The sequence below is a fragment of the Diabrotica virgifera genome, chromosome 1 (genome assembly GCF_917563875.1).
Source record: "Diabrotica virgifera virgifera chromosome 1, PGI_DIABVI_V3a".
NCBI lineage: Eukaryota > Metazoa > Arthropoda > Insecta > Coleoptera > Chrysomelidae > Diabrotica > Diabrotica virgifera.
The window spans coordinates 251,440,967-251,453,480 of NC_065443.1; the positions used below are offsets into that span (position 1 = coordinate 251,440,967).

At 30.7% G+C, this 12,514-nt stretch overlaps 1 protein-coding gene across 1 annotated transcript in view; it reads right to left on the minus strand.

The window, feature by feature from the left end:
• Window positions 1-12,514, minus strand: part of LOC126879083 (cytochrome P450 9e2-like) — an 86,786-nt gene that overhangs the window by 26,540 nt on the left and 47,732 nt on the right. Inside the window, exon 3 of the mRNA XM_050641999.1 lies at window positions 8,773-8,936. Coding sequence (XP_050497956.1) covers window positions 8,773-8,936 — 164 coding nt within the window. The remainder of the gene's footprint in view (window positions 1-8,772; window positions 8,937-12,514) is intronic.

The window sequence follows — 12,514 nt, forward strand, 5'->3', positions numbered from 1 at the left end:
TTAAGTTATAGTATGCAGAAATTAATTTTAAAGTCTCTCCTGTAAAATTTTCTGTGAAATGAGATACGAAGTTTTCACACTAAGCTATCGTGAAGTTTTGTTTCATATCATATTGAAATTTGACACGAATAATAGGGGAGCAAAGTATGCTAAATTTGCAGTCACTCGAGCGATATGGGGCCTATTGGCTTGTGATTATTAGGTCCTAAAACCAAAAAAAGTTAATTACAATTTTCCATTTTAGTGGGAACTTCCCACTTTTTAATTTAATTTTCCATTTCCAACAATCGTTTTTTTCGATTATAGCGCCATCTATCCATAGCTCGAAAAAATGTCTCGAATAAAAGTTGCCTATTTTTACGTAAAGAATCCAAATCTGCAATAAAAATTTGGGGCTTCTATAAGATTTTAAAGTAACCTCCAACCCCATCTCCGTAGAAGGTCATGTTTGATACCATTCGATAGATTTTTCAAAAACATAATGAAATTGTATTTTGCAGTTTTTCGATCTGATGTTTATTTTGCAAAATATCGCGGGTTTGAATTTAAAATTTTAAATTTACCCCCCAACCCTCTCCGTGGGGGGTCATGTTTGGTACCATTCAATCGATTTTTGAAAAATATTGAAGACATATATTTTAGTTTTTTGATCTGACGTTCATTTCGCGAAATATTCGCTTTTTTTGTGAAAATTTTTGATTCACGCATTTCCTTAAGCCCCGCTCAAATCGTCAGATTTTTGAAATATACACTATTTTGCATGTACTTAACTTACCTTATCTTATGACAATTTCGAGTATTTTTAAGGATAGATTTTTTTTTCGGGTCCCCCATAACGAACTTCCCGGTGTTAAGAGCCAATATATGGCAGATATACATCTGCATGGTACCAGGTTTCTCCCCATATGATAATCTGACGCGCTCAAGTAACTGCAAAAATCCCTGCTTGGGCTCCCCTACCATAAGCGCCGATTTTTATATAAACAAATACGAGCGTTCAAAAAAATTTGAAACTTCATTGTTTATCTATGAAGCATAACGTAAACAATTAACGTAAAAAATGAAATTATGTAGAGTTCATATCATTACAAGCATAGTTTCTACATTGTAAAAAACAAGAGAATTTAAGCATTTTCTCTTAAAATCGTTTTTTTTTATTTAAACAATTAATAAACATAGAAAAAAAAATTTATTGACTATTCGTGTATTGTTCCCGTGAATACATATTATGTCTGCAAATTTTCATTCATTTGCATTGAAGACAAGGCAGTCAAATTAACTCTAAAAATTTGATGCAAACTATTGAACTAAATAAAAGCGTTTAAAAATGACATTTTTTCAAAATAAAAATTCTCGCATATCGCAAATTAAACTTCTATACATTAATTGGAACCTCTTTAGGGTAAAAATTAGCCATTTGGAAATCCTGATATTTATATTAAGTTTTTTCTCAAGGTAATTTCATTGATTACCAGAAAAAAGTTTTCAAATTTTGTATCGATACACCACGCGACATCTATGGGAAATGCTGTATTTAATTGAATGGAAACAACAGAAAACTAGTGGAGTTTTAGATGGGACTAATAGTGCAGTTTTAACCCGGGCAGTCGCGCCGTTAGAAAAAATAATCTAACATTTTATCCTTTTCGGTGATAACTTGATGAAAAATTTTGCAACCTAATTTTCCACTCATAAGTGCCTAGAGAAAAATTGTAGTAATGCGTGGGAATTTTTATTTTATTTTTTTTTTTATTTTTATTTTTTTGTGGAATTTATGGCTTTGGTGAGAACCAATTCGCTTTAAAGTTGTTAGAAATAGATATTTTTAACATAGCAAGTAAATCAAAATATAAAAGAGAAATTTGTTTTAAATTCGTATTTAAATTCGTATTGTGAGATTTTTTCTCTACGCGCGACTGCTTACGTGCCAGAAATGAGCGCGACTGCTCCCGGGTTAAACTAAGTTTGTGTGTGTTTGTGTTTTATTGGCACTTGGTTGTAGCAACCAACTGGCCAGTCAATTTAAACTAAGTTTAAAACTTGACAAAATTATTTACATATTGATGAGGTACATATCTGTAATGTTAAGTATTTTCAGATACCTACGTTCAGGCCCGTGCGCAGGGGGGTTTTGGGGGTTCTAACCCCCCCCCATCGAGAATTTTTCCACATAATTTTCCACTAGCAATAGTCCTTATTCTACGAAAGTCAAACCGACTTGATAATAAATATTTTGTTGTCAATTTTTGTTTCGACATTCTCAACTTTCTCGATCTTGTGCACGTTTTTTTTGAATTTTCCCGCCTTTTTTACCTCCTATTATCAGTGTCATTGTGAATGCAACCATCGATGATAGTATCGATTATGGAGACCTGTAAGAAGGAGTGGAAACGCAAAGCATCGTTTGTGGGCTACTACATTATTTTTTATTAACTTCATAACCTAACATGATACACATATGTCAAACCCCCCCCCCCATAAACGAATTCTGCGCACGGGCCTGCCTACGTTAAAAGTTTTTTCTTACTGTATTCAAAACCACTTATTTTTCTTAGAAAAGAATGGCACAAAGAATTGTAATGGATCCGATATAAGGTCGATCGGCACCGATATCTTTAATGAATAAAAATTATTGGATATGTAATTTATTATGTTAACAATTAGTATAAAGGACAAGGGGTGCCCGATCTAATTTTGATCTGACTATAATTAATTAATAATTAAAAAAATAACTTTCTTTATAAATCAAGAAAAATTCGAACCGTACAGGTATTATTTCAGATTGTTTTGGATCATTCTAAACAAAAGAGATATTTTGTAAATTTTCTCTAAGTTGATCGTTTTCGAGTAAACTGAAATTGACCAAGTATGCCAACAAGCAATAAATAGCAAAAATATAGCTAGACAGAAATGTCTACAAAGGGATTCCCGATTGAATAGAAGAGCATATGAAGAACTGAGAAAAGATGCAAAGAAAATATGTAGAAGGAAAACGAGACAAATGTTGAATAGAAAAATACAACAAATCACAGATTACAATAACAGAAGAGAGACTAGAAAATGTTACAATGAAACCAAGCAAGACACACAAGCATACATTACAAGAACAACAGTTTGCAAGGACAAAAATGGGGCAATTATCAGCGAGAAAGGAAATAATGAAAAGGTGGAAGTAGCATTTTCAATAGCTCCTTAACTTAGAAAAAGAACAAACCCAAGATGAAGAAATAATTCACCACACAGCAGAGCAACTATAGTAGAGCAACCAACATTGAAAGAAACGATAAACGTCATAAAACATCTAAAAAATAACAAAGCACCTGGCACAGATGGAATAACTGCAGAACTGATAAAGAATGGTGGACATGTGCTATGGAAGCGTATCCATAAACTAATCGACCGCATATGGACACTAGAAGTCATCGCAGAAGATTGGAAAGTAGGAATCATACTTCCTATGTATAAAGGAGACAAACGACTCTGCAAAAATTTTATACGGACATAACAGTTTTAAAAGTCGTCTACTAGATACTATCAGGAATTATATACAGCCGCCTGGGATCGTTTTCAGAAATAATTACACTTTTATAAAAAAAGAACTTTTTATAATAAAACGTTCTTATTATTTATAGGACTATAAAATTATTTTGTTGTTTCAATTTCTATGTCATAAAAGAATTTTGTAATCGACTATAAATCAAATAACACGGTGACGATATCTCGCAGTGATAGTTAATACTGTATTATTTTATTAAAGCAGCAGGCTGCGGTTTCTTTCGTTGTAATATGGTCTTTCAACCAATTATGGGATATAATATCAGATTTTATCAACATCCTAAGTGCTCTTAACTTTGTTGCAAACACACGCTAAACACAGTTACTCCAAATAATATAGTGTAGTTTAAACTCCGAGGTCCAGCTTATAATTCCAAAAATTACACTAGTATAAAAAAGTACTTTTTATAATACCACGGTTGTTTAAAATGCCATAATATAATAATTAACTTATAAAGTATGAATTTTAAGTATATTAACTTTTAATTATGTATTAAAAAAATTTAAAAAAAAAGGTAAGCGACAGGCAGGTCTAGAACCCAGGACCTCTCGACCTCCGGCCTAACGTTCTACCACTGAGCTATCAGGTTTCGATGTCTTATCTTACGTTAAAATGGAATTTAAATGTCATAGCATTAGTCAAATTTTTAAAATAGTTTGAAATTAAAAAAAAAATCATTTATCCATACAATAGCAGGTAATGGTTTTTCAACCAATTATGGGATATATCAGATTTTTATTAACATCCTAAGTGCTCTTAACTTTGTTGTAAACACACGCTAAACACAGTTACTCGAAATAACATGTAGTTTTAGTAGTTTACCTCCGAGGTCAAGATTATTTTCCAAAAATTACCCCAGTATAAAAAAGTACTTTTTATAATACCACGGTTGTTTTCAATGGAATATATCATATTTAAATTACAAAATATGAATTTTAAGTATATTAAGTTTTAATTATTTATTAAAATAAATAAAAAAAAAAAAGGTAAGCGACACGCAGGATTTGAACTCAGGACATGTAGATCTCCGGTCTAACACTCTACCACTGAGCTATCGGCTCTCGATGTTTTGACTTACGTTAAAATGGAATTCAAATGTCGAAATGTCATAGTTAATATAAAATGTCATAAAAAATCACATGTTTAAAATAGTTTGAAATTTAAAAAAAATCCATTTATCCATACAATAGCAGTTAAATATTGTATTGTTAGTCAGCTCTGATCTATTCTGAAAGTTTCAAGTACCTAGTTAGCGTAGAACTATTTTTAAAATGGATTACAAAATTTGCGGAGTCCGTGACACCAACCAAGCCAAGTACTTATATAAAAACGTTTTAAAAATGATTATTGAATACCAATGTGGTATAGACCAAATATGTTAAGAGGTATACATGAAAAATGTGTTGAATATAATATCCCAATTTACAACTTGTATATCGATTTCAAACAGGCGTTTGATGGAGTAGATCGAAAAAAGATGTTAAAGCAACTATCTATGCTAGGGATACAAAATAAGTTGGTTAAACTTATAAGAATGACTTTGGAGAGTTCCAAAGCTATGGTGAAAATAGATTAATAGATGGAGATATGGCAGAGGCATTTGATATTGAAAATGGTGTTAGACAAGGTAATGCGTTATCAACAACACTTTAACTTTAGAAGCTGTTGTCAGAAAATTGGATATAAACGGCTGTATTAATACAAGATCTAAGCAAATATGTGCCTATGTGGATGATGTTACCATAATAAGCCGCAACAAAAGGTATTAAGCGAAAAAGCTATAGAGTGGAAACTGGAAGCTGCTACATTTGGTCTATAATATATAAATGAAAGCAAAACAAAATATATGGAGTGCACAAAGTCGAATCAACATGAGAATCTGAAGGTAGACAACCATACCTACAATTATGCCTCCACTTTTCCCACCTAGGCTCAATATTAAATGACAATAACAACATCAGTGAAGATATACAAGCACGGACTCTAATCGGTAATAAGTGCTTTTATGCATAAAAAGACTTAATGAAAAGCAAGTTACTGAATCGTACAAAGACTAAACTGGCTTGGTCACCTAGAAAGCATGCCAGATAATCGAGCTGTAAAAGTAATCCAAAGATGAAAGGCCCAAGAAAATAGAACAAGAGGAAGGCCCCGTAACAGATGGATAGACGATGTAGAGGAAGATCTTAAAACCATTCAGGCAGAATCCAACAGGGCAGAATGGAAGGACATTGTTAAGCAGACCAAGACTCACAAAGGGTTGCAGCGCCAATAGAAGAAGGAGAAGAAGCGTTATAAGGGGAAACATTAAAGAAAATGTTTGCAATTGGTAAAAATAAAAGAAGAAATAATTTGCACGATCAAATATCTACTCGTAGATGCTAATTTACAATAGATATTACAGAACTACAGGAAAATAGATAGAAATATGTGATGGAGATGTAGAAATTGAAGCAAGCGATAGGTAAGTACTATAACACAAAAATTCCAATAAATTAAAAAAAAAAGATTCTATCACACTGCCACGATAAGACAAGGTATGATCAACGACACTGAATTTTTAAAAGTAAAAGGAAAGAAAAACAACTAATGCATGTGCAAAAATAGCAATGCGTTAATAGATGAGTGATGAGTGACCTAACAAAATATTATAAAACTAGAAATTAAAATATTGGAGGAAGACTAGATGAAGCACCAACAGATACCAAAAAAATGCATAATCAGAGTTTAAAATGGTAACGGCATTTTAAACGACGAAATTAATCCAATCAAGAAATAAAAGAGATTGTATGAAAACTGTAGGAAATATGAAAACTAAATAATTGAAGGTATATTAAAGAAAATGGTTCTACAAGTTATGCACTAATCGTTTACCTTAAATTGGTGTTTTGTAGGATTCGGATAACTCGTAGACCCAAATGTGACTACTTAATTCATCACTGATCATTTTTAATGGATTCCTTAGATGAAATTCACGATGGACGCGAGACGGTACCGTCAGATCACGAACGGTTCGGAATTCGGAAGTTCGTCCACCGTTGAAGGCTGGAACCGAAGTCCTCGTTCCTTCTGTGCTAAAGGTACTCATCGGATCATGTCCATTTGGATATATGCGTATAGCGATTTGTACTTGTGGATAAGTAAAATTGATATCGAGCATTTATTTAAATTAGAAGACATACAAGGTTATTTTGCATCATTTTTAAAAGGCGGCAGAGAAAAGCAACTAAATATAATTATTAAATTATCTAAAAACTTATTCTACGCGAAATAAATTAAATATTAGAATGATAGTCAATATAAAATAACGAAATAAGGATTCCCGAATACAGATCACTGAGTCAAATCTATGGAACGAGTAGGAAAGGAAGAACAAAGAAGGCATCATGAGAGACAGATAAAAGATAAAATTGGACAATTCCAGTAAGTACTGGAGAGAAGAAAAAGAGAATGGTGAAAACATAAATTTCAAAATGAATATGAATATAAACTTAATTACTTAACCCTCCGTTACTCGCACACGGTGTGTGAGACCGGCCATGTAAATAACTTCCTGTAACTCTGTAATGGAGATTTTGAATTGCTGCTGCATATACGTCTTCAGCCGTCAGTCCACGTGCAGTGTAAAAAAGAGTATTGTACTTTTATTATTAGGCAACACGGTGTGGTACACCGGGTGCGAATAATTTTGCACAAATTTTTGTGTTCAAATCAGACATCGATAGTTTTAATTAGTAAGGTAATTTAAGATCTGTTTCTTATTTTCAATGTTTATACAGTATGTCCCTTGTCCCTGTAAGTTGTATCCATATGGAAAACTTTTTTATTATTAATTTTACGAAAAAAAGTTATTCTTCATAAAAAGCTCTACATGGTCCAAAACCCAAGATTCAATCATCAGAGATCAAATTTTATGAATATTATACGAGGGGAGTCAAAAAAATATGAATGTTGCTCAAGAGTAAAGAAGCTTTATTTTTCACAATATTGAAAATTGCTATTACGAAAAGTTGTTTGAAATTAAGAACTATGTTCTAATATGCAATTACACCCTTCTATTTGAAAAAAATTGTGGAAAACGAACATTATTTTTAGTTTTTTCATTTCTGATAACTCTTTTATTATTAATTTTACGAAAAAAAGTGATTCCTAATAAAAAGTTCTGCATGGTCTAAAACCTAAAATACAGCCAGCTTAAATCAAATTTGATCAATTTTATGCGAGTTATGTCAAAAATGATAAATTTAGATCAAAAGTAAAGTACCTTTATAGTTAAGAATATTTCAATTAGAAGGATGTAACTACATATTAAAACATAATTTTTAATTCTAAACAGCTTTTCATAATAACAATTTTCGATATTGTGAAAAATAAAGGTATTTTACTCTTGAGCAAAATTCATATTTTCTGACATACCTCCTATAAAACTGATAAAAGATATATTTTAGGTTTTAGACAATGAAGAACACTTTATAAAGAATAACTTTTTTCGTAAAATTAGTAATAAAATACTTATTTTAATTGAAATAACTGAATATAATGTTAGTTATCCATAATAATTTAAGAAAAATTTTCAAAACTTTTTTTTTAATTAGAAGAATGTAGTTGCATACTAGAATATAGTTCTTGATTTCAAACAACTTTTCTTAATAACAATTTTCAATATTTTGAAAAATAAAGCTACTTTACTCTTGAGAGAAATTCATATTTGTTGACACACCTCGTATAATATTCATAAAATTTGATATCTGATGGTTGAATCTTAGGTTTTGGACCATGCAGAGCTTTTTATGAAGAATCAATTTGTGCGTAAAATTTATAATAAAAAAGTTTTCCATATGGATACAACTTACAGGGGCATACTGTATATTCGTTTATTTATATTTAGATATGTGTTACGAGAAGGAGAAGCAAATATTATTAAAATTATTTGAGGAAGTATCGACTGACGAGGAAACGTATGAAGATGATGATGAACAAAGTTACTTTTGATTAAGTTAATATAATGTTAACAAAAACGCATATCTACAAAATTATATGATCATATATATTCATTAGATAAAATAATTGTACACAATTTTGCAAAAAAAAAATTTTTTAATATTGCTGACACATATTTTTGGACCCGGTCTTCAGCACCGTGCGCGAGTATGCAATCACAAAAAATTGGAGCGAGTAACGGAAGGTTAAAAACCAGTACAAACAAATAGACTTACCTGTTAAAAAGAAGAGATTTTTAGCCCATAAGGGGTCAGATTCTTCCGACACGAACTTTGAATGGTCTGTAAAATGGTCGAAATCTTTGACGAACAGCTGTTTTAAAAGTTCTAAATCTTTGATGACGAGTATTGGGGTCATAAATTGATACATTCCAGCATACCTGAAAGATAACATTTTCAATATAGTCCAATCAATAGTCATTTTCTCGCGCAATTTTGAGAATCAAAGTCGATTTCCGAAGCGGGCTTTTACCCTGGGGGTGAAAATAACCCCATCTAGGGGATGAAAATTTTTTCAATCACAATAAATATGGAAGTCTATAGATTAACCAATTCTGAGTAAATTTTGTTTTATAAAATTTCTTTTGCAAAATTGATACTTTCCAAGTTATTAGAGATTGAAACTATGCATTTTTCATTAAAAAACTCACGTTTTATAACCGTTTTGCATGAATACCTTAAAAAATTTTAATTTTAGAGAAAAAATCATTAAAAGCAAAATTGTAGGTTATAAAAAACAAAGAGACTCGCGTCAAAAAGACCTACGTAAACCCAATGACGACCGAGTTATTCCTCTTTAAAGAGTGGTTATTTTCGAAGAACCTCGAAATGGAGAACCTTCAGTCTCAAATAACTCGAATGTGGTGCAATTTTTTGAGAAAATTTAAAATACATCTTTTAAAGCTCATTAAAACACCTTTTTTTGTACCACCTAATAACCACAAGTTTTTTTCTTAAGAATTGACTGACTTATGACGAAAATAAAGTCGCTCCTTGCTTTTTTTTTGAAAGCTTGTGCAAATTTCTTGAGTGCAAAAAATGGCTTAAATTTAAAACGCTGAAAAGAAGACATAACGGCAAGTTCTAAATCATCAGCATCTTCCAACAAACACATTACATTATGTCTATGTATAAATAAATTGGTATCAAAGGTATAAGCACATTATCGATATCTTCAATGAACATAATAGTATATTATGCAACGAACATTTAATGATGGTCCATATAAAGTGAGTATGACGGATACAAAACGAGCCGCATAGCGCCGAGTTTCGTATAGAATACGAGCTTCATAATGACAATTAAATGCAAGTTTTATGCACGATTTTTTTCGATGTTCATTCACAACAAAAAATATATTTAATTTTATTAATTTTGTAACGCAAACAAGTTAAGTAGTTATATGGTTAAATTAATTATTTTGGTAATACATTTATATTTTAAATGTTACAATAATAATTATTAAATGAATTTGAGAATAAATTTTTAAAATCCCTATCGTCTTCAGACATTTTCTTAAAAATATTTAATTTTTAAATTGATCAGTTTGTTTACATACAGCCGAATCCGCTTATTGGAATAGCCTTTGTACCAAGCAAAAGTATTCCAATAACCGGGATATTCTAATAACCGATCATTAGTGGTTAGTAAAAACGATTCGGGACCTCAAATTTTTATTCCTTAAATTTTTGTATTTGGTACGTAGTTTCTGCTCAAATGCTATTCAAATGGGATTCATTTTTTTCGAATCCTGAGAAAACTAATGAAAAATTTAAACGCAGAATGAAAAATTACGTTATTAGCGAGGGCCGAAAGTCCCTAAGAACTTCTATAATGTTAATTTTAATAAGTTACAAGGGTGAAAAACTAAGAGACAATTTAGTGTGATTTTTAATTTCAAATATCTCATTCAAAATAAACTTTTTATTTATTCTAAAGGACTTTCGGCCCTCAGTAATAATTTAGGCTTTCATTCTGGGTTTAAATTTTTCAAAAATATTTATTGGTTTTTCATGATTTAAAAAAAATTAACACAATGTCCGTGGTAATATTTTCCAAATCTATCTTTGTCATTCATACAACGCACTCAGTCGAATAGAATATTGTCAGCATATTGCCAGTCAGAGAGTGACAATTTTAAATATTTGACATGGCATCGGGAATATTTTGAGTTGTTGACTAAATAACATTGATAGTGTATTTTTAATAAATAATTGATTTCAGGAGTAAACTTAATAAAAAGTTATTTATTGTTTATTATTTATGGAGGATCCAAGCAGGATACACCAGGATATATTCAGTGATCCAAGTATTTTGTTGTTAAATATGGTCAAAATTGTAAGCGTTTCATAGTAACAATATATTATTAAAAAATCACTTTATCACTTTTCCTCTTTTCTCGATTGATTATTAGTTTTTGTTGTACAGTAGATAAATTATTACAATCACTGAATACATAGTTAGTGAAAAAATTATCAGTAGTAATTGCACAAGAGCTCTGAAATTATTGAATTTTTCCCGAGTGACACTTTGACAGTTTTAATTTCACGAGCCGAAGGCGAATGAAATTATGTCAAAGTGTCACGAGAGCAAAAATTCTATATTAATTTCAGAGCTCGAGTGCAATTTGTTGCGATTATTTCATGAATAAAACTGTTCAAAACCAAAATTTTATTGTAAATTATTTATGTAAGTACAAATTAGTACCATTAAACACACAGTTTTTATAAATATTTGACGATTGAAAGTCATCACTTTTATAATTTTTAAAACATTAATTGTCATTAATGTCACTGAATGTATTTTTTCGTAGCAACGAAGGGCATCTGACGTAATATACTTAACGACGGGATATATCAAAAATTATCACCTTAATTTGCATTTCTGTAGCTTTCTATTGGTCAGAATCTCCTATGAATGAAATAATCATAATAATTAACTGAATTAATAATTAAGGCATTTAATTATACAAGTAACAGTTATCCAAGAATGTTGTTCTGAAGCTATTTTCTTGTGGCATTTTTATAATCAAGTATATTCAAATGGGAAATAAGCCACAATTTTACCTAAAAATTATTTTATTAACGTTTCGACGCCCAAGTCGGGTGTCGTTGTCAAAATACAAAATAATACTAAATAAACAAAAATGTTGTTGCTTAGTAAAAAATTCTTCTAATAATTTATTTAATCTGACTCATTTATATCGGCAATTCAGACACGTATTATACATTTTAAAGTAGACGACTTTAAAATGATATTGCCAATATTGATGAGTTGCGTTCCTGGGACGACTTTACTAAAAGATAGTTCATTCGATTACATGAAATCAATCCCAACTCAAGAATATCCGCCACAAAAAATCATAGCATGTGATCTGTCTTTAAAAAGACAACCAAATGCAACGGTGGCACTGAAATTCTCACTGTATTTTGACAACGACACCCGACTTGGGCGTCGAAACGTTAATAAAATAATTTTTAGGTAAAATTGTGGCTTATTTCCCATTTGAATATACTTAGTTATCCAAGAACATTCAAAAGCCATCTTTAAAGTTAATGATGACATTGTCAAGTAAAGTTTACATATCCATACCAGTGAGAATTTTACTACACGTAATTTGCCGTGTAAAGACAGAAAAAGTAGGGATAGCCGTAAAATATTTGCGAATTATGTACCGATGGCCTTAACAATTTAAGGAAAAAATGCACCAAATTAGAAACTTTCGTCTACCACTAAAAAGTAAAGCATAATAAAGCATCGTGCGCCAATTTAGAGGTAATTTGATACAACACGTTTAAAGCTTTAAAATGACGATTTAGGTATACTTAATATAGTTAAGTACTTAACTATTTTATGTTTCAAATAATTATTTAACTCGTTAATTTCATACATGTTTCACAGTTTTTGTTTTCTTATCCTAGAGTCTGCAGTATCCATTGTCTACTTCTTCTTCTTGTTC